Here is a 27,956-nt window from a genome sequence, read left to right on the forward strand (position 1 = left end):
GGCAGACTGGATGGACCATTTGGTCGTCTTCTGCCGTCATTTCTATGTTTCTATGATTAAGGACAGATATATAGTGATTAATTTAAATGTCTGGTGTAAGGTATCGGAGACAGACAAGTATCTGAATATCATCAGCGTAAATACAGAAATTTACACTGAGACCAGCCAAAAGGTGACAGACAGGAAGTAAGTATTTGTTAAATAAGGTTGCTGACAGAGCAGAGCCTTGAGGTACACCCGTATGAAGCTCAATCTTGTCAGAGCGTATTGCCGATCTTAACTTGGGATGACCTTTGAAGAAAAGAGGTGAACCACTTAATAGTGTTTTAGTCCTATTTCTTTCAGCCTTGCTAGTAAGATATCATGGTTCACTGTATCGAATGCAGCCGACAAATCGAGTAGTATAAGTATGTATTTTTGACCCTGATCGAAACCTTTCAGAACAGTGTCTGTAAGTGAAATCAGAAGTTTCAGTATTTAAGTATTGTTGGAAACCAAATTGATTTGGATAAAGTATATTATTTTGCTCAAGATCAGTTTGTGTACTACTTTTTCAGTAATTTTTGAAGGTTCGATATCGGTCTATAATTACTTAAAGGATCTCTCGATTGGAAGCAAATTGGAGAAGTTAGCCAGCAAATGGGGCGAATCCCCAGTGCCTCGGCTACCGGAAGATAGGAGTAAAAGATCTCAGCATCCCCCAGAAGAACCAAGGGCAGAGGATCGCAGCGCTTTAAACCCTACAGAAACTCGCAGTTCCAGGCACCTCGTCCCTCCGGAAGGTCCCAGCCCTTTCGGAACACAGACCAAGAGGGGAGCAGCCCCGGGGGCAGGCTCCAGCCATGCTCCACAATGAGAATGGGCCAACCCATCCTCAGGAAGAGGATATAGGGGGTCAATTTGCCCTCTTCTAGGTCAAGATAATGTCTGACAAATGGGTTCTAAACATCATTTGAGAAGGTTACTCTCTGGAGTTCTGCAGCATTCCTTGAGACAAATTTATTATGTCAACCTGCCACTCCCATTCCCAAGAGACTGGCAGTAGAAACCACTCTAACAAGACTACTCAGTCTGAAGGCAATAACTCCGGTTACCATGCCCCAACAAAATACGGAGTGCTATTCCATCTATTTGATCTTTCCGGCCCATCTGTGATCTCAAGAACGTCAACAGTCAGCTGTGGGTTCTATACTTACGCATGGAAACTCTTTGCTCTGTAATAATGGCAGTACAACTGGGAGAGTTCCTAACCTCCCTGGACCTTTCCGAAGCCTACCTTCACATCCCAATCCATCAGGATCACCATTACCAGTTCCGAGCACTACCCTTTGGCCTAGCAACCGCCCCCAGAACCTTCACCAAAATCATGGTGGTCGTGGCGGCAACACGAAGGAAGGGATCTTGGTACACCCTTACCTGGACGATTGGCTAATCAGGGCAAAGTTTTCGGAAGAGAGCCAGTAGGTGACCAGCGAAGTCAAGAGCCTACTGCAGGAACTCGGGTCGTGAACACAGGCAAGAGCAGTCTGCAGCCCTCTCAGTCGCTAGAGTACCTGGGGGCCCGTTTCGACACCAAATAGAATAAAGTCTTCCTCCCTCCCTCCCTCCCTCCCTCGAGGAGAAGGAAACTGGAGCAATTACGACGATTGATGACCAATGCACACCCCTAGGTATGGGACTATTTTCAAGTCCTCTGCCTCATGGCATTAACCCTGGAAGTCGTCCCTTGGGCAAGGGCCCATATGTGATCGCTCCAGCGCTCCTTACTGTCACGATGGAACCCACTGTCCCAGGACTACTCAATTCGCCTCCATCTACCAGCAGAGAGGGTACATTGTCAGCTCCAGTGGTGGCTACAGGAAGACCACCTAAGCAGAGTAAGCCTCTCCCCACCGAACTGGATCTTGCTCACCACGGATGCGAGGGTGGGGAGCCCCCTGTCAGGAACTGATGGCCCAGGGACAATGGAACAAGGAAGAGGCGGAATGGAACATAAACCGCCTAGAAGCTCGAGCAGTCAGACTAGCGTGCCTGCAATTCAGCCACAGATTGAGGCAAAGCAATTTGAGTGATGTCTGACCGGCTGCTTACATCAACCGCCAGGGAGAGGAACCAAGAGCCAGCAGGTGTCTCTGGAGATAGACCCTCTCATGGCATGGGCGGAGATAAATCTACAAGGGATCTCTGCCTCCCACATCGCAGAAAAAGACATCCTCAGCAGCGAGAGCCTGGACCCGGGGGAATGGACGCTGTCGACCACAGCCTTCCAACTGATAGTAAATCGCTGGGGCCTCCCAGCCATGGACCTACTGGCCACCCATCTCAATGCCCAAGTCCCGAGGTTCTTCAGCCGCAGACAAGAGCCGCAATCCCAAGGAATCGACATGCTTGTCCAGACTTGGCAGAGGAAGACTTACTGTACGCTTCCCCCCATGGCCACTACTAGGCAGGGTCCATCTGCAAGACAGAACATCACAGGAGACTAGTTCTGCTAGTGGCCCCGGATTGGCCAAGACAACTATGGTACGCAGACAAGCAAAGACTCCTTGCGGGGAACCCTCTGTGCCTACCTCCACACAGGGGACCTTCTCAGGCAGGGCCCGATTCTCCACGAAGATCCGCCTCGATTCTCTTACGTTCTGGCCCTTGAGAGGATTTTCCTGAAGAAGCACGGTTACTCAAAAGCCGTGATTGACACCCTACTCCGAGCACGCAATTCTCCACATCCCTGTCATACATACAGATATGGAGAGTATTCAAAGCCTGTTGTGAGGACCGCGGGATTCTTCCCGGACAGCCAAGATTCCCATGATTCTGGAGTTCTTACAGGACGGTATGAAGAAGGGGGTTGTCATTCAACTCCCTTAAGGTCCAAGTAGCCGCACTGACCTGCTGCAGAGCAGAAGTGGATGGTATCCCGCTTCCTGAAAGGGGTTAAACAACTCCGACCACCCCTAAAGTAGCCGGTGCCTCTATGGAATCTCAATCTAGTATTAGACTTCCTAGCTGGGGCTTCCTTCAGACCAGCACGCGGTCTGTCACTATGCCTCTTAACATTGAAGGCGGCATTCCTGGTGGCAATATGTTCAGCTCGTCGCATCTCCGAACTACAAGCTCTATCCTGTCGGGAACCGTTCCTCAGGTTCACACCTGGAACCATACAACTGCGCACTGTCCTCTCCTTTCCGAAAGTGGTTTCCGAGTTTCACTTGCATCAAATCATCTCGCCACCAGCTCCGGATGAACATAAGGACTCGAAGACTCGTGCCTTCTTCACCACCTGAATGTTGGCAGACTCCTGGTGCGATACCTGGAAAGATCGGAACCAGTGTGCAAAACTGATTGCTTATTCGTTCTTCACAGCAGGAAGAAACAAGGAGATGCGGCCTTGCGGGCGACCATAGCCCCCGCTGGATCAAAGAAGTAATCAAGGCAGCCTCCATAGAGGCAGGAAAGCCCTTACCTCTATAGGGTAAGGCTCATTCTATGAGGGCCTGGGCAGAAACCAAGCTGCTTTCGCCCGCCAAGATCTGTCTTGGCGGCGACATGGTCCTCCATACACACCTTCTCCAGGTTCTACTGCCTGGATATTCAGGGCAGTATTAAGTCCGGGAGTAGCTTTTGTACATCCCATTGGTCCTGAGTCCATTTGGCTACACACTAGGAAATGGAGAAATTACTTACCTAATAAGTTTGTTTTCATTAGTGTAGACAGATGGACTCTGCATCCCGCTCACAGCTGCCCTGGAAAAGGAGAACCTCAGGTGTTAAACCTCGAAACTAAGCAAATATGGGTAAGCTGCTGCCTACCCCTAGTTCGACACCCACAGTTAGTCCAGTGTTGGTGTTAATTGGTTGAGTGCACTGGCAGTCTCCAGTTTGGTAATTAGTTGAATCAGTTCTACTCAAGTTTAATCAAGTTATTTAAGCAAAGATATATCCACAATGGCTTTTCTAAGAGAATACTGAAGAGCTGAGGCTACTGCAGGGGTATATCTAGTGACATCAGCTTTGAAATCTGACTGTCTCCCATCTGCTAGCAGAAGAGCACAGTACCCATTGGTCCTGAGTTCATCTGTCTACACTAAGGAAAACAAAATTCAGGTAAGTAATTTCTCCATTACCATACATAATATATCAGGCTTGGTAGTGTGTCCATCAGTGCTCGTACATGTTCCCCAGCCCGCCGATAGATGGTGCTGGCGGCTCCCTGGCCGCCTTGGAGGCTTAAACACGCCAAAGGTATGAAGGACAGCAGCCATCGCGGGACAGGCAGAATATAGCAGAGGAGACCCTGGCATGCCGCGAACGGAGCGCATCCCGCGGCACACGCTCCGTTCGCGGCGAGAATGAAGGCAGTTCGCGGCGAAAAGGGAAGGCTCCCCCGTGTACTGCAATCGGCACGCCCGGGCCTTCATCTTCGCCGCGAACAGTGCGTGTGCCGTGGGACGCGCTCCATTCGCAGCATGCAGAAGTCTCTGCTACTATTTTCTGCCCAAGGTGAAAATGGAAGGCCCAGTGTGCCGCAAACGGCGCGCCGGGCCTTCATCTTCGCCGCGAACGGCGCGGGTCCCGCGGCATGCCAGTGAGAGATAATGTCAGGGAGGGTGAGAGAGCAAGAGCATATGTGCCAATAATAAGGCTCACCACCGGGGCGTAGAACGGGTACAGTTGCTAGTCAGGATATAACTGGATTAGAAGTTGGGAACACACCGTATAAAATTTCCATGTTTTCAGACTATATATTATTCACTTAATGATCCCCTTTATCAGTCATGTGGTAAGGTATCTGCGTTTAAAATCAATATTTATAAATCAGAGCTTATGCCAATATGGCTCCCTAATTTAACCCAGGAGCAATTGGTGCTCAATTTCCTTCTAAGTGGGTAAATAGCACAATTAGATACTTGAAAGTGAGCCTGAGTTGCACTGGTACAGATGTATTTCTTTTAAATTTTAAGTCGTTAGCCAGTAAGTTGTTTTTGGATCTCGGTATATGGACTAGATATAATTTATCGTGGATGGGAATGTTAGCATCCACCAAAATAAGTCCTAGATCCTTTTCTCCTTAGGATCAGTTTGCTTAATTGATGCATGTATAACTTGGTCTATTACTGATTCATACAGTTTTGGTTTTAGGGGTTGTGGAAACCAGAATTTTTCCTGGAGAACTGAGTGCAATCAGTGCAAAGCTCCTAAACCAGAGGGCTTTGTCCCTCCGCCTTTCCCACCTCCAGGTATGTAAAATGCCTTGTTAATATGCCACTAGAAAAAACCTACTCAGCAGCTGCAGTAAGTTTAACAATTCATCCATGTATAGTATTTTTTTCTGGTTTTGTTTTTTTTTTTTTTTTTTTTTTTTTTTTTGCTGCATATAGTCTATAGTGGAAGAGCTGCTTTGATCTTATGTTCTGCACTCCATTCCAAATGTGGTACTTGTGTTATAAGGCAGTCATTTGATTGGAAAAGCAATGAATGGTGTAAGTCACTGTTTCTCAACTGTTGATTAATGGACTGATAGTGATCCCTAGCAGCACTTCTGCTGGTCTGCAGAGTGACAGTGATTGCAGGGGATAAGGAGGAAGAAAGACATGCCCTGCAGTTGCACTGCACCATGTACCACAGCCAGCAGAGACTTTTCCTAACCTTCCCTCCATGCCCTGCGCTGAGAACCTTTTGTTTCCAGTTGGGTCCAGGCTTGAAGCCCAACTCTGGGAGGAGCTGTAGCTGAATGTTAATGAAACAGTGAGAGACTGAGTCAGGATGTGCTCTACTCATGCCCCACCTCCTGTACAGAAAGCACACCCTGACTAATTCTCATGCCAGTTCATTCCTAAACACCCAGATCAGTCCAGACAAGTGGGTTTTATTCATTCCTACCAGGAGATGGAGGTAGAGAACAAAACTTTGGGCACTGCTATATATCCAAGAATGCCACCTGCAGTCCCTCAGTATTTCTCTACCTCCAGCAGATGGTAGAGGTGGTAAACCTGTCATGATTTATTAGGATTTTGGAAGACTTATGCTCCCCAAGGTGCCAGGTTCCTGTTTAGGGCCATCCCTCGGGTTGAGCCTGGCAAACGCAGGGGTTAGATATCCATGCCCGGTTTTAGCCCGGGACCACTGACAGCCAGTGGACTTGGGCCCAAAGCCCCCTTCGCCTGCCCATTGGGATTCAGGGAAATATCCGCCTGTGAAGTGCCTTTGCCTGTGATTTAGTTGCTGTTTTTCTTTAAAAAAAAAAAAAAAAGACAGTTTGAGAGAGGCTTAGCAGCAGTGGCGGCTCAGACTTCGTGTCTGAGCGGCCTGCTCGGCAGGATCATAGAGGGTTGGCCCCGGAGGCATTGAGCTGTGCAGGGAGGGGAGGATCTGCACCCTTTATGGTAGGAGGGTGCACCCAGCTGAGAGAAGTGCCTTTTCATGGTTATTTGTGCAGTGGCGACATGCGTGTGCTTGTCCCGCAGCAGCAGCACTTTTCGCAGCAGTGCGCCGCCTTCTGTTGCGCCCCTCCCCCGTGATTTTTTTTTAGGCCCGATAATAAACCGGCCACTAGTGGAGGCCTGCGGAGTGTGGTCCACCTATCTTAATTCCTTTTCCCTCTGCGTGTTTGTGGGGGGGTGGCTTCTGCCAAGCCTTCTAACTTTCAGAGAGCCTTGTGGTTTACAGCAGCGGTGGGGAGACTGCAGGGATGTGGTCCTTCCCCCATTTATTTATTTAACATGTTTTCTATACTATCGCTAAGTTATATACCATCGCAACGGTTTACATGTAGGCACATAGATTAGGATGGGTGAATGCGTACTATCGTACATTCTAACAGGTGCCAAAAAGGTTCGGTAACACTTTATCATAAACATAAAAGCTTCGCTTGTTTAGTGATGTAGGTCCTGAACACAGATACTATTCACAGATAAAATTCACATCCTTTAAGTTTTCCTACTACGTTAGTTGTGAAATAGTTATTAAAAATATTATCCAGCACATTTTAGGAATAGTGCTGTTTACTGGTGCTCTTCTGCCTATTCCTGTGTATTTTCTGTTCTCCAGTCTCTTTGTAAAAGTCTGGTTTATAAAGCCATGTTTTTAAACTTTTCTTAAAGGTTTTGAGATCTCTTTGTAATCTGATCTCAAGAGGATTTGTGTTCCATAGTGTAGGGCCTGCCAAAGATAAGGCCCTTTCTCACAGGACAAGCAGGATGGTAGTCCTCACATATGGGTGACATCACAGGATGGAGCCCAATCACAGAACACTTTTGTCAAAGTTTCTAGAACTTTGACTGGCCCCTACTAGATATGCCCAGCATGGCACTAACCCTGCAGCCAGCAGGGGTCCCTCTTCAGTCTTCTTTTTTCCACGCAGCAGTAGCCACACAGTTAAGGAGCTCTGCAAGGATTCCTGACAGGAATTTTCCTCACGGAATTATTAAAAGTTAAATTGCCCCACAGGGGTCCCTCTGTTAACTTTTTCAGTCCGCGGTACTCCGGTAAGTTTTCCGTCGATTACTGTCGAGTTTGGCCCTCGCAGTCTACTGGCCGTTGACCATACTGCGGCTCGATTTTTTTTCTATGGCCATGGCGTTGGGGGTTCTGTCTGTGCCCGGACTGTACTCGTACCAAGTCCATTACAGACCCCCATAAAGTCTGTATAATGTGTCTTGGACGAGAGCACAATGTCTTGACCTGCATCAAATGAGCCCTAATGACACCAAAAGGTCGCAAGGCCAGAATGGAGAAGATGGGGCTTCTCTTCCATGCTCAAACCCCAACTCCGTCCATTGCATCGACGTCATCTGAGCCGGCACCGTCAACGTCACGCCAGCATCGACTGGTGACCGCCCAGCATCGACAACTTCACAGCCTTCGTCACCCTCTTCTCCCCCTCGGGACCGAGGGGATCGTAAGGAGAAACATAGACACCGGAAGTCTCGGACCATCGAGGGAGCGAAACCATTGACCGAGCCATCGTCCGAGCCACCGTCGAAGAAACCCCGTCCAGAAAAGGCACCGACCTTTTTGGCGACCGGGTCACCGAGGCAATCTTCTCCAGACAGGGCATCAGGAGCCGTGACTCCACCTTTAACGATGGTCCCTCCACCATGCCTCTGCCTCCTTCTGTTCCAGAGCTGGGGCTGCTTGCTCCAGGTATCTGAGAAGAACTGGACCGGATGGTTCAGGAGGCCATCGACAAGGCAATGCACAGACTCCAGGTTCCCCCAGCACCGACATCGGTACCGATAGTGGAACAGACTACTGACCTGATTACAGCAGCCTTGGCACCGCTGCTATCGAGGATGGAAGCACTTATAGCCGCTTTTCCACCGATGGACCCCCGGGTCACCGATGGCTCTGGTGCCTTCCCCGCTTACTTTATCATCGGGAGGAAAAACACCGTTCCGCATCCCTCCATCAGGAGTTCTGCCTCAGCCATAGACATCGATGCCGATACCTCCATCGGCGCCATCGAGCCATCCACCGATGCCCTCGATGCCTGCGCCAGGGCCTTCATTGCCTTCATTGGTGCCTCCGGTTATTCCTCCAATGCCTTCGGAGCCTAGACTGGGATCTTCAGGTATCCAACTACCCGTCCCTCTCTAGTTCCTAGCGTGACAGGTGTTGATTCTTATGATACCTGGACTGATGATTCCTCACCAGACACCAATGATTTGCCATCACCACCTTCACCCACTGAGAGTAGAAAGTGTTCTCCTCCAGAGGACACTTCTTCCATAAATTTTGTGAAGGAAATGTCTGAATTGGTCCCCTTCCAATTACTAATGGAATAGGACGACAGACATCAAATAGAGTTGCTTCAATTCCTGGTTGTGCCCAAGGAAATCACCTCCACCTATTTGGTGCAGTCAGCTCCAGGCTTTCAGAAGCCTCAGTTGGTTCACCAATCTGTGGTGGTTGAATCTGCGCAAAAGAGAGCAAAAAGGTCGGAACCTCACACTTCCTTTCCCCTGGGAAGGAACAGAAGTTTTTGGATGCCATTGATTGCTGAGTCTTTCAAGGATCAATGTTGATCCTCCGAATTGCCGCTTACCAACTCTATATGACCCAATATAATAGGGTCGTTTTTAAGCAGATACAGGAGTTGACAGCCTCCATGCCTCAGTCACTTCCAGAACAACTCCACACCCTAATTAACAAGGGTTTGGAGGTAGGCAAACATGAGATCAGATCATGTTGACATCTTTGACACTGCATTCAGAGTATCTGCAGCTGCTATTTCAGCGAGACGATGGGCTTGGCTCAAGTCTTCAGACCTTCGACCGGAAGTCCAAGATAGACAATCTCTTTGGCGAGCAAATTCAAAAGACAGTGGCTGAACTAAAGGATCGTCATGAGACTCTGACAGCTCTCTGATACCTTCGGATTATCCTTCCAAACAGCCTTTCCGGAAGGACTCTAAAAAGTCTTTCTACAGACCAAAGAAGTCCTACCTGCCAGCAGCCAGATGCCGTTCTGCGAGACCATTCCTCAAATCACAGTCTCGTCAGACCCGAAAACAAAAGCCACAGAAAGCGCCCCCCCCCCCCCAGCCGGGCCCTGCTTCTGGCTTTTGACTCTCGCGTAGAGAGCAGCAGCAAGATTCCATTACCATACATACCAGTGGGAGGGCGGTTGTGCCATTTCAACATATGGCAATCAATCACCTCGGACCACTGGGTCTTAGCAATAATTGCTCAAGGCTATCATCTCAATTTTCTCTCCATCCCACTGGATTCCCCACCCCTAATGACGTGGAAAACATCCAACCATTCATTGCTCCTGGAGCAGGAGGTCTCCCTCCTACTCCAGTCCAGAGCAATAGAACCAGTACCGTTCCCTCAGCAAGGCCTCTGGTTCTATTCCTGGTACTTTAATACCCAAAAGATCAGGAGGCATTCGTCCAATTCTGGATCTACGAGCCCTCAAGTACCTCCAGAGAAAAAAGTTCAAGATGGTAACCTTGGGCTGGCTCGCTTCTTCCTCTTCTACAAAGAGGAGACTGGCTCTGCTCTCCCGACCTCCAGGACGCATACACTCATATTACGATAACTCCATCTCATCGCAAATACCTGAGGTTTCTCGTAGGCCCCAAGCACTATCAGTACCGCGTGCTTCCATTCGGCCTAGCGTCTGCACCACGAGTCTTTACAAAATGCCTCATCGTGGTTGCCGCTTTCCTCAGGACTCAGTATTCACGTCTACCCCTATCTGGACGATTGGTTAATCAGGGCTCCGACTCAGCAAGCCGCTTTGTCATCCCTACATCTCACCTTAAACACTCTAATTTCACTCTGATTTCTCGTCAACTACGACAAATCCTGCTTAGTCCCATCTCAACCCTTATCATTCATTGGGGCAGACTTGGACACCTTACAAGCAAAGGCTTTCCTGCCTCGACAACGAGCCCTTACTCTCGTGTCTCTGGCGCATCAGCTGCAGTCTCAACGCTCGACGACTGCTCGTTTTTTCTCATCCTCCTAGGACACATGGCATCCTCAGTCCAGGTCACCCCAATGGCTCGCCTGGCCATGAGTCATGCAATGGACTCAGTCCCTTCAGCCCCTGTCGACCATTGTCTACGTCACTGACTCACTCCATCTGTCTCTCGCCTGGTGGACGAATCACATCAATCTTCTACAGGGCTCGCCCTTTCAGGTGCCAAACCCTCACGTAACTCTAACCACCGATGCTTCCAACTTCGGGTGGGGAGCCCATGTGGCCGATCTCCAGACACAAGGTTCTTGGTCTCCAGAGGAAGCCAAACACCAGATAAATTCCCTGGAACTGCGAGCAATTCGATACTCTGAGTATTTCAGGATCGCCTGTCCAATCAAGTCATCCTGATCCAGACAGACAACCAGGTGGCCATCAACAAACAGGGAGGCACAGGATCCTACCTTCTGTGTCAGGAAGCTGCACAGATTTGGGCGGAGGCCCTCTCCTACTCGATGTACCTCAGGGCCACCTACTTGCCAGGAGTGGACAACGTGTTGGCAGACAAGTCGAGTCGCACCTTCCCACCGCATGAGTGATCTCTAAACCCCTCAATAGCGAACTCCATCTTCCAAAAATGGGGTTATCGTCACAGAATCGCAAAGTAAGCAATTTCAGCTCTCTCTCACTTGCAGCCAACATTATCCACCAAGAGATGCGTTCTCCCCATCATGGGTAACCGGTCTCCTATATGCATTCCCTCCACTTCCACTTCTCTCGAAGACTCTTGTGAAGTTACGTCAGGACAAGAGAACCATGATCCTAATAGCACTCCACTGGCCCCGCCAGGTGTGGTTTCCAATACTTCAGGATCTCTCCATTCGCAGGCACATTCCACTGGGAACAGACCCGGGTGCCTTCGCCACCCCAATCTTCAAGCCCTGTCCCTGACAGCATGGATGTTGAAAGGTTAATCCTTCAGCCGCTTAACCTTTCTGATCCAGTCTTCCGTGTCTTGATTGCTTCACGGAAGCCTTCCACGAGAAAATCGTATTCTTACAAATGGAACAGGTTCACGTCATGGTGCTCTTCTCAGGCCCTTGATCCCTTTACCTGTCCAATCCCACAGTTTGTAGACTACCTCTGACACTTGTCAGTCAGGTCTTAAAACTTCCTCCATCAGAATGCATGTCAGTGCGGTGGCCGTCTTCCATAAAGGTGTTGGGGATGTTCCCATATCAGTACAACCCCTTGTCACACGATTTCTGAAAGGCTTGCTTCACCTCAAGCCTTAGAGTGGCCTTTTCAGATACGTTGCTTCACCTCCAGCCTCCACTGCGACCTCCTGCTTAGGGACCTCAACCTGGTTTTGGGTTGGCTCATGAAACCACCATTTGAGCCTCTCCAATCCTGTGAACTTCGCTATCTCACATGGAAAGTGATTTTCCTTTTGGGAATCACTTCGGCTCGCAGAGTTAGTGAACTTACAGGCCCTAGTTACCTATCCGCCTTACACTAAACTTCTGCAGGACCGGACGATACTTTGCACTCACCCTAAGTTTTTGCCTAAGGTAGTATCAGAATTTCATCTCAATCAATCCATTATTCTACCTATCTTTTTTCCCAGGCCCCATTCCAATCCAGGAGAGCAGGCTCTGCATACCCTTGACTGCAAACGGGCTCTAGCGTTCTACCTAGACCGTACAGCTGCCCACAGAAAGAGCACTCAATTATTTCTCTTTCCATCCTAACAAATTGGGCAGCCAGTGGGTAAGCAGACTCTCTCTCCTCCTGGCTAGCGGATTGCATATCCTTTTGCTATCAGCAAGCGGGCATTCCACTTCAAGACAGTGTTAAAGCACACTCTGTGAGGGCCATGGCGACTTCAGTAGCACACCTTCGATCGGTGCCACTTCCTGACATTTTCAGGGCTGCCACTTGGAGTTCTCTCCATACTTTTACAGCCCACTATTGCTTAGACAAAGCCGGAAGACAAGATTCCATCTTTGGTCAGTCTGTCTTGCGTAACTTATTTACGACACGAACCAACACCCTTCCGCCTGCCCAGTGGGGTTCTGGATGCCCTTTCCCAAATTCCACCCCAATTGTTGTGCCTGCTGCAAGTCTTGAGTGCATGTCTGGACATCCTCAGCTCGGTACTCACCCATATGTGAGGACTACCATCCTGCTTGTCCTGTGAGAAAGCAAATGTTGCTTACCTGTAACAGGTGTTCTCACAGGACAGCAGGATGTTAGTCCTCACGAAACCCGCCCGCCACCCCGCGGTGTTGGGTTCGTTTCTTATTTTTCGGCACTGCCTGTAGCTTTGTAACCAGACTGAAGAGGGACCCCTGCTGGCTGCAGGGTTAGTGCCATGCTGGGCATACCTAGTAGGGGGCCAGTCAAAGTTCTAGAAACTTTGACAAAAGTGTTCCATGATTGGGCTCCATCCTGTGATGTCACCCATATGTGAGAACTAACATCCTGCTGTCCTGTGAGAACACCTGTTATAGGTAAGCAACATTTGCTTTCTCACTTGGGTTAGTCTTGCTGTTTTGACTGATGGAATAGTTAAGAGTGCTTTGTTTGCTGATAGAAGGTTTCTGTGTGGGACGTGTACCCATAGTGCTGTTTAGCCAGTCTGCTTTTTCGTCATGTATTAGTTTATATATGGTACATAGGGCTTTGTATTTTACTCTTTGTTCTATGGGTAGCCAGTGTAATTCCGCTAGAGTTTGTTATATGATCCCTCCTTTTTCCATAGTATTCTGGCTGCTGTGTTTTGTAGTATTTGAAGTGGTCTATGTTGTATTCAGTAGTCCTAGTAAAAGTGCATTACAGTAGTCTGTGCTGGAGAAAACTAGTGCCTGGAGTACTGTGCTAAAGTCTGTGGGTGTTAGAAGTGGTTTTAGTTTTCTGAGGATCATGAGTTTCGCATAGCCTTCTTTTACTTTAAGCGATATGTGCTGTTTTAGATTAATTTCTGGGTCCATTATTATTCCAAGGTTCGGTACATTTTCAGCTAGTTCTATTTTCTGGTTTTTTTTTTTAAGAATTATTGGAGTTTGAATAATTTTGATATTTTTTCGTTCTAGGTGTAGGAATTCCATTTTTTCAATGTTAAATCACAAGTTCCATGCAGTTTTATAATGTCTAGGTACATGTTAGCTAGGTTTAACGTTTTCTCTGTGTCATCGATTGGAAGAATTAGTTGAATATCATCTGCATAAATGTAATGTATGATTCCAGTCCTGCTAATAGGTGGCATAAGGGCAGCATGTATATGTTAAACAGGGTTGCAGACAGGGCCGATCCCTGCGGTACTCCTGTTTCGAGGGTGACCTTTTCAGGTATGTTGATCTAAATTTGAAAAGACCTGTTTAAATATGAACTGAACCAGTTTTGTCATGTAATCCAATTTCTTCTAGTCTTTTTAGTAGTATTTTATGCTTTACTGTGTCGAATGCTGCTGATAAGTCTAGCCTTATTAGAATGTAATGTTTTCTGCTGTCAAAACCTCTTAGAATGTTATGTTGGTGCGAGTAGTAGTGTCTCAGTGCTGTAATGTTTACGAAATCCATGTTGTGATGGATACAGTATGTTATTGTCAAGGTGTTCAGCTAGCTGTTTCTGTACAGTTTTTTCTATTAGTTTGGCTATTAAGGGAAGATTTGAGACTGGGCGGTAGTTGTTCAGGATCAGGGGGGTAGCTGGTTTTTTTTTTTATGATTGTCCCTTTTAATGTATCTGGCATTGTTCCTTCTAAGGATAAGTTTATGATCTTGGTTAATGTTGGAGAGACTTTGTTGGCTGCTTTTTTTTTGTCAAATGTTGATATTGAGTCTATTTTGTGTGGAGCTGGGTTAGTTTTTTAGTATGGATTCTACTTCCAGCTCTATTTCACTAAATAAAGACCATTGAACGTCTCTTTTTTGCATTTTAATTTCTTGTTTGGTGATGTTTGGAAGTTTGGTTCTTAAGTTTGTAATTTTGTCACTAAAGAACTTAGCTATTTCGTTACATTTTGATTCTGGTAGACTTTGAGGTGTTTGTCATTGAGGTTTGATACAATGGAGAAAAGGGTTCTTGGGTTGTTAGCGAACTTTTCTATTTTATTGCTGTAGTATTCTTTCTTGGCATTAAAAATTAACTGTTTGTAAAAAGCTAGATGTTTCTAGCTTTTTCGGTTGTTTTGTGTGTTCTCCAAATTATTTTCCATTTTCCTGAGATTTTTTTGCCTCTTTCACTTTTTCATTATGCCAGGGATTATTTTGTTTTTCCTTTGTGTTCTGATGGGGTTTATTTCCTCTGTTCTTTTTTTGGTTGAGTCTAGCCATGCTTCCGTTGCGGAAATGCAGTCTTTGTAGTCAAAATCGGATGACCCTCAGGGTGAAGGGGTTTTATCTCCGATGGGAGATCTGGATGTGGACCCAGATGGGCACCCTAAGGGGAAGATCAGGGTGCCTTTGAGGGCCCGGAAACGGAAAGCAGTGATCCGCCTGTTCAAGAGGGAAGAGCTGCGCCCGGTTATTCCCCAGGTATTGGAGGAATTGGGGGTTAAGCTCTCTCTGGAGGACTCTAATGAAGGGGTTAATCCGGTGTTGGATGGCCTACGGAGACCCCCCAGTGCTTTCCCCATTCCTAAGAAGATCCAGAAGCTGATCAGCTGTGAATGGGATTCCCCGGACTCCGGCTTGAACGTGGGAAGAGCAAAGTCTATTCTTTATCCTTTGTTACAGGAACATTTGGATACCCTCAAGATCCCGAAGGTGGATACTGCTGTTACAGCGGTCACCAAGAAGACCATAATTCCGGTCGCTGGCACAACCACTTTGAAGGACGTTCAGGATCGGAAATTGGAGGTGCAGCTCAAGCGGGCTTTTGAGGTGTCTGCTCTGCGGCTCCGCGCAATGGTCTGTGCCAGCCTGATGCAGCGAGCCTGTTTGTGTTGGATCCCGAGGCCTCAGGAGCAATCTGCCATATGACCTCGTGGTAGCAGCGAGATGGCTGTTGCTACGCAACTGGTCAGCGGACCTTTCGTCTAAGTCTCAGCTGTGTAATCTTCCCTTTAAGGGCAAACTTGTTCGATGAGGACCTTGACCAGCTTATGAAATCCTTGGGGAGACCAAAGGAAACAGACTGCCGGAGGTTAAGAAATCGACACGTAAGCCTTTCTCCTCTCGACCCCATTTTCGTGAGTCGAGACTATTCCATCCTGGCAGATCAGCTGGGGTCCTCAGCAACGAGGCAGTCATCAAATAAACAGCAGTCCTGATAAAGGGGATGGAACAGCTCCCCTATGAGGAAAGGCTGAAGAGGTTAGGGCTGTTTGGCTTGGAGAAGAGACGGCTGAGGGGGGATATGATAGAGGTCTTTAAGATCATGAGAGGTCTTGAATGAGTAGATGTGAATCATTTATTTACACTTTCTAATAATAGGACTAGGGGGCATTCCATGAAGTTAGCAAGTAGCACATTTAAGACTAATCGGAGAAAATTCTTTTTCACTCAACGCACAATAAAGCTCTGGAATTTGTTGCCAGAGGATGTGGTTAGTGCAATTAGTGTAGTTGGATTCAAAAAAGGTTTGGATAAGTTCTTGGAGAAGTCCATTAACGGCTATTAATCAAGTTTACTTAGGGAATAGCCACTGCTATTAATTGCATCAGTAGCATGGGATCTTCTTAGTGTTTGAGTAATTGCCAGGTTCTTGTGGCCTGGTTTGGCCTCTGTTGGAAACAGGATGCTGGGCTTGATGGACCCTTGGTCTGACCCAGCAAGGCAATTTCTTATGTTCTTAGTTGCAGGCTTTCTTGTCTCAATCCCTTTCGCCAGATTTCACCCAGCAAGGTTTCTTTACGGATGGTGCCTTCGTTCCTGCCTAAGGTGGTTTCTGCTTTTCATGTGAACCAGACGGAGTTGCCAGGTTTTTCTGACTGGGTTCGTAATCCCTCTATGGACAGGAATCTCCATCTTATAGATGTGCGGCGCGCGCGCCTTATTGCGTTACTTGAAGGTCACCAACTCTTTCTGTCACTCTGATCATTTATTTGTGCTCTTTGGGGGACTAAAAAGGGAGAGAGGGCTCTAAGGCTTCCTTAACTCGCTGGTTGAAAGAGACCATTTCCGCTGCCTACGATTCCAAGGGCTGTGTTGTGCTGGTGGGACTTAAAGCTCATTCTACTCGCGCTCAGGCAGCCGAGTGTCAACTGGTCTCCCCCGCAGTGTCGGGCCATGGTTTGTTCTTCGCTGCACACACTCACCAAGCATTACCAGTTGGATGTGCGCACTCCGGAGGCAACTCCTTTTGGTGAGTGTTCTGAGAGCAGGTCTTTTAGGTTCCTGCCCGGTATAAGGGGGCTTTGGTACATCCCACTTGTCTGAACTGATCTGGGTATGTTCAGGAAAGGAAAATGGTTCTTACCTGCTGATTTTCGTTCCTGTAATACCACAGATCAGACCAGAGGCCCAATCTTGGGATCAATGGCGAAAGACTGCTTGTTCTGCTGCTGGGCCTTTGGGCTCATACGTAGAAGGTTTTCAAAGATCTTTTGGGATTGTTAACATGTTCTAGAGTTTTCAGTGTTTCTTTGGCTATCCAGTTCAGAGGTATCTATCCCAGAGGTTTAGTTTGCCCTGTTAAGTTATCTTGGCTTGGGTACAGGGCAATACTGAGGGACTACAGGTAACACACTCGGATATATAGCAGTGCCCAAAGTTTTCTTCTCTACCTCCATCTGCTGGTAAGGATGAATAAAACCCATTTGTCTGGACTGATTTGTGGTATTACAGGAATGAAAATTTGCAAGTAAGAACCAATTTTCCTTTAATATCTGCATTTGCTCCCCACCCAGAGATCAGGCCTTGAAACCAGCCCCAACAGGGGGAAAAGTCCACAATGCAGAAATATTAATCCTAGTATTGTTGCTGGCTGGTGGGAGGGCAGAACCTTTATTTCTTTTTTTTTAATTATTTCTTTTTTTTTTCTTTTTTTTTTAAATGACCAACAGGGTGACTCAATGGGGCAGGGAAAGTGATTTATTTTTCCAGTAGCTCACCTGTTGGCTGGCTGGGAGGCAGAGGGAGGTTTTTTCTTTCTGAGAACAGTATTGTTGGCTAGCTTGGAGAAAAGGGGAAGGAGACTTTTTATTGATAGCAACAGGTTTTATTTTTGTTTCTTAAACTGACAATTTACTTTCTTAAAATGACACGCACCAGCTACAGAGGTGACCCATGAGAATAAAAAGCGGGTGAGGGAGCGAGTATATCCTCTTCTCTCTACTCCCTGCTCTTTAACTTTATGGGACACCCTTGTCCCCAACATATTAGTGCTGCAATTGGTCCACATTTTAAGGAAGGTACCTAACTGGTCCCTGGCATTAAAAAGGATGAGAAACCACTGGTATATGTTACAGTTGCAGTTAACATAGTGTGATCTACGTAGAACTGTTCAGATTTGGGTGTTTTCCACTGTTAGTATCCTAGCTATAAAATTTTGGGAGGCTTTAAAAAATAAAAACTTGGGGAAAAAAAAGAATTCTTTTCATTAAACTTATGCCTAGGAACAGATTTTTTCCCTGTTTAATGGTTTGTTCAGGTGTGGAGCAGCAAGCTTAGAGTCAGGATTCAAATCCTGCTGACACTTCTTGTGATCTTGGGCAAGTCATTCATCCTCTGCCTCAGATTCAAGCTCAAATTGTAAGCCTTCTGGGGACAGGGAAATACCTAGTGTACCTGTATGTAACATGCTGTGAACTAAATCCACATTTCAGAAAAAGTTAATATAGCTGTGTTTCAGCAGATGACTGATTCAGCCTAGCTGACTTGTTTTAAGTACTGCTTCAATGTATCCTTTATTTTTTTTAAAAACCAGAATTGCATTATGTAATATTTGCCTGTTGGCCTCAGGCTTTTTAATTTTGCCTGTGAACATTAACCATATTTTCTAACTCAGGTGGTGATCGTGGAAGAGGTGGCCCTGGGGGCATGAGAGGTGGAGGAAGAGGTGGCCTCATGGACCGTGGTGGTCCTGGCATGTTCCGAGGTGGTCGTGGTGGCGATAGAGGCGGGTTCCGAGGTGGTCGTGGTATGGATCGAGGTGGATTTGGAGGAGGAGGAAGAAGAGGAGGAGGAGGAGGAGGAGGACCACCTAGTGGGCCACCTGGACCTCTCATGGAGGGCATGGGAGGCAGAGGTGGTGGAGGTGGCGGCAGACGTGGAGGACCTGGAAAAATGGACAAGTACGTTTCTGAGAAATAGTCCTGGATGGGGCATGGTGGATTCATGATCTGGAGGGCAAAGGGCGATGAGATGGTTAGATATGTAAATATTGTTCTTTTCTAAAATGTAGGTGCATTACGCAGTTAAACTGCATGAAGATGTCTGTACACTGGAGGGAGTGGTATTGTGCTTTATGAATATCTGTATACATGCAGAGACTATTGTTAAGACCTGAAGCTCAGTGAGCTTGAGGAGGCTGTAAAAAAAATATATTTTTTTTTTAATACAGCAACTTCACTAACCTTGGTAGCTGTAGGGATTATTACAAAATTTAATTGGACACAAAAGGGAGCCTCTGTATTGTGACTGGGTGTTGGTTTTATGGGAGGCAGGGTTAGAGGGGCAAGGCCTGGGCTGACTTGCTAGCAGAGGTTATGAAGCCCATCACTGGTAGATTTTGGGCATGCTTGGGATGAATGTAGAGGCCAGTGGTAGGGGTATTGAGAGTGGATTGAGAGAACAGTTATAAACATGGGTGAAGTGGAACTGATGTGAGGTTACATTTGGATGCATCTACCCAAAGTGGATGAATCTCAACTGGGAGAACTGAATCAGCCATGTTGGTCTTTATCTGCTATCATTCACTATGTTAACAGACCAAACATAGCCCCCCCCCCCCCCCCCCAAAAAAAAAGATAGTTGGGTTTTTCAGGATATCTCTAATGAATATGCATGAGAGATATTTGCATACAGAGGAGGTAGAGCATGCAAATCATGCATATTCATTGGAGAGATCCTGAAAACTCAAGTGGGGGGCAACAAGGACCAGTTTTGTCATCCCTGGCATAAGCTGTTTGAAATTAAGATAATGCATTGCATAGATCATCACCTGTTAGCCTGTGGATAGAAACTATGATGGCTGACTGGTTTTTTTCATCATGTCATTCTTTCAGGGGCGGCGAGCACCGTCAAGAGCGCAGAGAACGGCCCTACTAGAAGATGCCACCCTCTCAGAGCTGCATTTACTACCAGATTTATTTTTTAAACCAGAAAATGTTTTAAATTTATAATTCCATATTTATAATGTTGGTCACAACATTATGACTATTCCTTGGCTGTACTTTAGTATTTTTCACCATTTGTGGAGACATTAAAATGGAAGTTCAATGGTAGAGTGACTGTTTCTTTTTCTTCCCCTTTTTTATTTTTATTTTTATTTTTTTAAAGCTGGTTGTTCAAGACTAAACAGACTCATTGTGAGCATGCAGTATCAATATGTGGCTATGCTACAGGAAAATAACAATGTAACTGTTGATGGTTGTAATCCTTATTTTTTTCTTAAAATAAAATTCCTGATGTTTATAAACACAGTTCTCCAACTAGATTGCAGTGTGCTGTGAAGCCCCTCCAACTGCAATCTGTTCCTGATCCTTGGCAGAAATGGGTGTTAGTGCTTTTTATACACTGGCATGTAGTGTAATAGTGTATTTCAACTAACTTTACCATGTATTTAGGAGCAGTGGTTCCCTTCCCACCAATAAACATATTAATCAGCCAAGTGTGTGTGAAACGTTTTGGTTTCCTGTGGAACATAGCTCTTGATAAATGGCCCTGTAGTATGGTTTGTGGAACCAGCCTGTCAGTAGCATTATCACATCTAGATCCATAAATACATATTCCTCTTTATCTAGATCAGTTCAGATGAGAGGGTTCCCCCCCCCCCCCCCAACCAGCAGATGAAGATGAACAAAAGCAGCATGCCACCTGCAGTAACTCAGTGTTGTCACTAGCATATGGTTGAAGTGGAAGATAGGAAAATTTGGTTCTTACTTGCTAATGTTTGTTCCTGTAGTACCACAGATGAGTCCAGACTTCTGGATTTTGCATCCCTACCCACAAATGGACACAGCTTTACTGACACTGCTACTTTAGTATGCCACCTGTTCCCAAGCCAAGATAGCCATAAGAATAGCCACGAACAGCCATAACAACTTAGATGCAAGTTCCCCTGTTGAGCAGGAGGAAGGTGAAACTGTAACATCATTAAAAGAAAAGCACACATCCTTGGAAAGCATAACTGCATTATATACAAAATCATGGTACAAGCGGCAGACTCTCTCACTCATGGGCGAGTCTCCGGACTGATCTGTGGTATTACAGGAACAAAAATTAGCAGGTAAGAAGCAAATTTTCTTTTCCTGTACAAACTCAGATCAGCCCAGACTCCTGGGATGTATCTAAGCACTCCTAATCTGGGTGGGACCTGAAGAATCCTGTTCGCAGAACACTAACCAAAGGCCATGGAAGCTGGAACCCTGACATCCAAGTGATGATGCCAAAAGTGTGCAGCAACTTCCAAGTAGCTCTTGCAAACTCCTGCACAGACATTCACTGAGTCTCGGCCCAGGAGATCACCTGAGAATGTGTTGCGTGAGCCCTCGAACCCTCAGGCACCAGTATGTCACATCAAATGCCTCCTTAAGCCAACACGCAATTGTAGTCTTAGAAGCTTGACATCCCTTTTTTGTACCATTCCATAGAACAAAGAGCTGATCTGATGTACAAAATTCTTTAGTCACCTTAGATACCTTAATAAGGCACACCTTATGTCCAAGTGCCTAAGCTTTCTTGAATGAGGTGCGGAGGAATCCAAATCTGTAGAAGCCGAAAGCTCAACTGTCTGATTAACATGGAACGCTGAAACCACCTTGGGCAAAAAAGAGGGCACTGCATAACAAAGCTCTCGACTCTGAAATCTCTAGAAAAGGATCTTGGGATGACAAAGCCTGGAGCTCCGAAATCATCCTGGCAGAACAAATAGCCACCAGGAAATCCACCTTGAGTCAATTCCTTTAAGTGTCGACCTCCTGAGTGGTTTGAACAGAGCCTCACTTAGTCCTCTAAGCACCAGATTTAAGATTCCAAGACAAACTAGTCCTACTCACCGGCATACACATTTTTTGCCCCCTTGAGAAAATATAGGACATCTGAATCCGGCAGACAGAATAACCGTGAACCTTACCTTGGAGATAGCCCAAAGTTGCTTCCTGGACTCTCAGAAAGTTAAAAGCCAGACCCTTGACTAAACCCTCCTGCAGAAAATCCAAAATATCCAATTCCATAGCCTGGACAGGCTGCACTCTTTGTACACTAGGATTCGAAAACCCTTCAAATCCTCACATAACGCCAAGGATGTGGAAGGACGCCAGGCCTGCAACAAGGTGGTAACTGCTTCGGAATATCATCTCTCAGCCTTCTCTCAGAAGCCAGGCCGCAAGACAATAGAGCACCTGATCCAAAAATATGGGCCTCGACAGATGTGCGAACCTTAGCATGCCATCTATGGCCATGTTTATTAGATCCACAAACCATGGCCAATGGAACCATACCGGAGTCAACAAAACTACTTTGCCCAGATGTTTCTCTATCCGCCGTATCCACAGAGGAAAGACATATAAGAGAATGCTTTGAGGCCATGGTAGAACTATAGCTGTGTTCTTTCTGGTGCTGTAGAAATGGGATGCCTTGGCATTGCCTGATTGCCATTAAGTTCCATATGGGGAATATCCCCATGCCTCATGGATGAGATGCATCATTTCCTCTGACAGCTCTCATTCCCTGGGTCTAACTTCTTGCGGATGAGAAAATCTGCCTGAACATTGTCCACCCTGGCAATATGAGAGGCTGCTATACTCGCGAAGTGCTGTTCCATCCAGGGAATCAACTCTTGAGCAACCGCTCGACTCTTGCTTCCCCCTGCCTGTTGATGTATGCCATCATTGTGGCTTTGTCTGAGGATTTGCAAAGAACAATTGTGTGGAGGCAGAAAGACAGGCAAAGTGCAACACATCGCTCTTGTCTCTACCAGATAGACTATGAAACCTTTCCTGATCCTGACCCACTGCTCCCCAACCGAAAGATTGGCATTGGTGTGAGTATCGCCCAATCCAGAACTTCCAGATCCATACCAAACACCAGACTGGTTGGAAGAAACTGTCCCTATCTTCCCTCTCGAGAGGAGAAGGGGGAGGTGAAACTCCTCTGACAACAGATTCCAGCAAGAGAAGAGACCATATATGCCCAATGTACCCACGCCAATGTGGTTGCCATAGAACCCAGGACCTGTAAATAGTCCCAGACCTTGGGAACCAGAAACTCAAACGTGCCAAATCTGACCCTGCAACTTAAGTAACCTCTCTTCTGTGAGGAAAAACTACCCAGCGAGTTGTTGAACTGGGCTCCCAGATACTCCATCTGAGAGGGAATCAAATGGCTCTTTGCTAGGATCACTACCCAGCTTAGAGGCCTCAACTGCCTTATCACCATCTGCACAGAATTCTGACAGAGGCCCTCTGATTTTGCATAAATAACCCAATCAGAGGTATACCAGCACCCCTTCCTGTCGTTGGGCCGCCACCACAACATCAACACTTTGTTGAACATACATGGAGCTGTGGCCAGACTGAAAGGAAGAGCCCAAAACTGAAAATGGTTCCTTAGGATCATGAACCTCAGAAACCTCTGATGCTCCAACTTGATGGCCATGTGTAGATATGCCTCCGTGAGATAAAAAGATGCCAAGAACTCTCCTTTGCGTACTGTCACGATGTCAGACCTCAGGGTCTCCATGTAGAACTGAGGAGCCTTGAGAGATGCATTTACCTCTTTCAGGTCCAAAATTGGGCAAAAGGTTACCTCCTTTTCTGGAACCACGAAATAGATGGAATACCTCACTGTCAGTTCTTTATTAGGAACTGAAACAAAAGCCCCCAGATGCTGCAAACAAATCTACCTTCTGTTGAACAGCTTCTCACGTGGTAGGAGGAGTGCAAGGGGAAACAAATACATCTCATATCTGATGTGAAAATTCTAAAGCATAGCAGTCTTTTATCACACTTATGACCCATTGGTTTGTGGTAATTTTGACCCACTCCTCAGAGTGCCAGGGGCCCTCCAATAGCTGGAACTGAAGAGTGGACCATCCTCTCTTCATTGTGAGGACTTTCCAACTCCTGCACTTGCCCCACAGTTCTCCCAGGATGGCTTTTGTCGTCCACCCACCCACACCAAAAGGACTGCCTGCAGGCCTGAGGTCTAACTGCAATTTGCCTCTGGACCCCAAAAGGACCTTTAGATTGACAAAACTTCCTATTGTCCCAAAATCTGGACCGAGCAAGAAAAAATCGCCTCCACTTTGGTGGCCTTTTCTCTGGCAACTTATGGACCTAGTTCTCTTCTAGATGCTTCATCTGCTCCAAGTCTTCTAACAGGAGTTTGCCCTTAAACAACAGAGCCCCCAGCTGAAACTTGGATCAAACAGCTTCTGACTAGTTGTGCAACCATAATAATCTTCTGGCCTACACTGCTGATGACATAATCTGAAAAAAAGTCCTGATCCAGTTGTAGAAAGCATCAGCCCCATGTGCCATGGCCACTTCCTGATGCTCTGCTTGCTGAGCCACAGGTCCTGACATCACTTGCTTTTCCTGCAATTGCTGAACCCAGCACAGACATGCCCTCTCCATAAAGCTGCTACACATTGCAGCTCTTATGCTCAGGACAGATACCTGAAAAATCTGCTTAAGGTGGATCTCCAATTTGTGATCTTGTACATCTCAAAAAGTGGCAGACCCAGCTATTGAAATAATGGCAGTCTTCATGACCTTTAGTGCAGTAAGCTCCATGGCAATGGATAAAGCTTTGCCATAGCTCTACCAACCCTCAAGCCATATTCTGGAATGTCCCACTCCCAAACTAACAACTTCCTCAGTGTCTTGGAAAAGGCTTGGCTGGACTGTGCAACTTGTCCAGGATGGGATCTGCTCCCTCTGTCAGATTCCTCCTGAGTGACCTTAATTCCTATTTCCTGGAGAGCAATGTGGAAGCAAAGGCCAAAGTTCTCTGCAAAAGAGGTGTACTTTGATACCACTTTGGTATCAGCCACACCAGGCATCAGAGTATCCCCTTCAGCAGTACTTGGTTCATCACAGTCCTCAGTCATGTTCACCTGTCTGTGTAGAAAGCCCAAGAACCTGCTACACACCCTCTGGGTGCTTTTTCTTGGCCCCCACTGAACTCTTGCCTGACTGACCTCCACCATAGAGTGAGCCTGGGAATTAGAGCACCTGCTGCATTTCTTGCTAAAAATCTTATGCAGAATATTTTTATTTTATTTAAAAGTACTTATATACTACACCCTCTGAGCTTCAGCCCAGTTTACAATGTAGCAAGACAGCAGAAAAAGACTGGGAGTCATCTGAATCTTAATCCAGGGAAAAATCCTCCACACCAGCAGGATTTAAAGCACAATCCTGCCACCATGTCCCCTTGGTCTTCCCCACTGTCAGAAACCACAGCTAATAAATGTGGTGGAGAAGCAGCTGTACTGTGCTCTCTTCTCCTCCCTTCCCCCCCCCCCCCCCCCCCCCCCCTGCAGCTGAATCAGGCGGCTCCATGTAGGCAGATAAAATGGTTGCCATTCCTGCCCTGAATGGGACAACTTCCACAGCAGGCCTGGATCTCTTTGTGTTACTGCTCATTTAAAAAAAGAAAAAGACTGGGCAAGAATTAAGTTATGCTCAGAAAGTAGTAAAATGTATACTTCCCTATGCTTTAGGGTGGCCAATGCACAGCTATCAGCAGGATCCCAGGCTACATTGTGGGGTATGAGGGATCTAGACCAAATGTCCACCCCATGCAATTTGGACTGAGCGAACCAAAAGGGTCACCCCTCCACACACCCCTGTTTGGCCACCTCAGCAGGGAAGGTGACCCCACCAGGCCCTGACAACTCCCTGGGAGAATCTGCAAATCTTCCTTTCCCTGTACGTACCCGGATCAGTCCAGACTGTGGGTTGAGCCTCCTTTCCAGCAGGTGGAGACAGACTAAAACTAAAAGGATATCCTATAGGAGGACAGAGCCTATCCTGTAACCCTTCAGTATTTGTCTCCAGCAGGTGGATCAGCTCACACTGGTCTCCTGATTTTGGCTAGTTAGCCGTCCCTCCTTCTTTCTTGGTTCAAGCAAGTACTTCTTCCTTAGGTTTTGTTTGGCTCTTTTTTTTCCAAAAAAAAAAAAAAGGATTTTTAAAATCAGTAGCTAGTCTCTTTCTGTGCAGGATACGCCAGCTGTCTCCTGGCTCTTGCCGGACTCAGGGGGGCTTTGCCCCTTGTGCGGAGCATAGCCTGAGTCTGTGGGTGCTTCCAGGTGTGGGGACAGAGCCTGGTGGTCCAGTTCTTGTCTCCCCCTCCTCTGGCTGCCTGAGGGGCTTAGAACCCACTGCTGTGCTCAGTCTCATAAAAAAAAAAAAAGGTGTTTAAAGTTCAGGCTTTAACCTTTCTCTTTTACAGCAGTAGAGCTTCTTTTTCATTAGGCTTTTCAGAGGGATCAAACCAACAGCCAAATAGGCAGGAGTCAGCAGGTTTCTCCCCAGCTTCACTCCAGGCCTGCAGGCTGCCAATCAAATCTTTTTTTCTTCAGGCTTTTTTTTCTCAGTGCGGCTCTCCCTATGCCGTGGCAGGCAGCCTGCCTCGTCGTGATTTTCGCGAGGGGGCCTCTGCTCAGCCTGCCTGCAGGGTAGGGAAGGCCCCTCCTCGGTAGGGCAGGCAAATTTAGTCTGGGGATCGAGTCCCCAAATCGGGGCCAGGCTGTTCCCGGGTCGGCAAAGCCCGGGAACGGCGGCCACCTTGGATTTTTCAGCGGCTCCGTTTTTGGGGCTGGGGGGCCAATTTTTTTCTCAGTCTCCCCCTGATTTGAGCCCCACGGCCCCCCAGGATGGGATCCCCGACACCACCCCCCCCTGGAAATCCAGGGCCTGTTTTTCCACAGAATCTAACCACCTCCTGCATAAATCCTATTTAGCTAGCCTGCAGGAGGAGGAGGATGGGTCCCCCCTTGACACCCCCCCCCCCCCCCCCGGCAAAAATTTCGCACTCTGTGTTGACTGGTGGCCCGGCTGCGGATCCCCCGGGGTTGCTTCAAGTACAGGTGGTCCCGGGGGTTCCTGTCTGCCTGCCTGCCCACAGCTCAAGCCAGGTTCCAGCCTGTTTACAGCCCTAGCCGGGTTCCAATCTGTCTACATTCCTGCCTGCCTCAGCCAAGCCTGATATTCGCCTGCTTCTTCTCCATTGATCGCCTTGCCTAAGTCCCAGCGGTCGGGCCCCTACGGGCTCCTCCCAGGGGGAGGGAGGGGGCTCCGACTTCCAGGGTGAATCTCCTAAGCCCTAGCAGCTGGACTCCCAAGGGCTCCTCCCGGGGGAGTACCAGCTTCCAGGGTGAAACCGCTTCTACCTGCCCGCCAGAAGTCTGCCTCCCGGTCTGTTCAGTTGAGACCAGTGAAGTCCTTCCCAAGTCTCCTGTAGGCCAGCCCAAGGGTCCGCTAGCCCCGTACTCACAACATATAATAGATATAAAAAAAATCTTTTATACATAAAAAGTGTTGGACTTTATGTAACACAATCCTATGATGATAGTCTTTCCCTGCAGTGTTTTCAGCTGTTGAGATGCAAAATTTGAAGAATTGTGTTTATGATTGTCTATCATAAGGCTTTAGTTACGTTTTTTATATGATATTTGAAGACTCACTCTGAGCCATGGCAGCATCAGCCCACTTGTGAGCAGTCCCCATGGAGGCGATAGTTCCGTCCACTCATTCACATCACATTGCTGCTTGGACAGGGATGGCCGATGCGAGAGCAAGTTTGGCCAGTCTTTGGAACTTGTTTGAAGTGTAGCACCCAATTCTGTTCCCACCTAGGGCATGTTTTTGTTCAGGTGGGCCCCTTCTTAGGATATTACATTTATGCAAAAAAAAAAAAAAAAAAAAAAGGCCCGTTGTAAACAAAAATATAGTTGTTTGTGCCCATTGACAGGTTTTTCCCCATTTTTTGTTGGAGGACCACCTGTAGCTAGGGATTCATCCATGTGTGAGGACTGCCATCTGCTTGTCCTAGGACCTAGGAGAAAGCACAGTTGCTTACCTGTAACAGGTGTTCAAGGACAGCAGGATGACGGTGCTTAAGAGACCTCCCTGCCTCCCCATGGAGTTGGGTCTCCATGGGTTGCTTATTAGAATTAAGAATTAAGACAGCCTCAACACCAGGCGTCGCGCACCAAAGGGGCGCAACAAAGGGGCTCTCCCCTTTGTGCACCCCTTCGTGCAAACCTTTGTGTATATGTAGAAATTTATTTTTATGTTTCCTTTAACTAAGCTGTTTCATTGTATTCGACTAAGGAATTTTTTCCTGCTTTTTCTGTTTCACTGTAAACCGGCATGATTTGCATTTAATGCAAGAATGTCGGTATATAAAAGT

The 27,956-nt window shown here is 47.1% G+C and overlaps 1 protein-coding gene across 3 annotated transcripts in view; it reads left to right on the forward strand.

The window, feature by feature from the left end:
- EWSR1 (EWS RNA binding protein 1) overlaps window positions 1-20,199 on the forward strand; it is a 135,320-nt gene extending 115,121 nt beyond the window's left edge. For all 3 annotated transcript variants that reach the window (XM_029572070.1, XM_029572071.1, XM_029572073.1), the window contains exons 15-17: window positions 5,140-5,237; window positions 18,379-18,664; window positions 19,598-20,199. In XM_029572070.1, the coding sequence (XP_029427930.1) occupies window positions 5,140-5,237; window positions 18,379-18,664; window positions 19,598-19,640 (427 nt within the window). In that variant the 3' untranslated portion in view covers window positions 19,641-20,199. The remainder of the gene's footprint in view (window positions 1-5,139; window positions 5,238-18,378; window positions 18,665-19,597) is intronic.
- The last annotated feature ends 7,757 nt before the right edge of the window (window positions 20,200-27,956 follow it).

The sequence above is a fragment of the Rhinatrema bivittatum genome, chromosome 11 (genome assembly GCF_901001135.1).
Source record: "Rhinatrema bivittatum chromosome 11, aRhiBiv1.1, whole genome shotgun sequence".
NCBI classification, from domain to species: Eukaryota; Metazoa; Chordata; class Amphibia; order Gymnophiona; family Rhinatrematidae; genus Rhinatrema; species Rhinatrema bivittatum.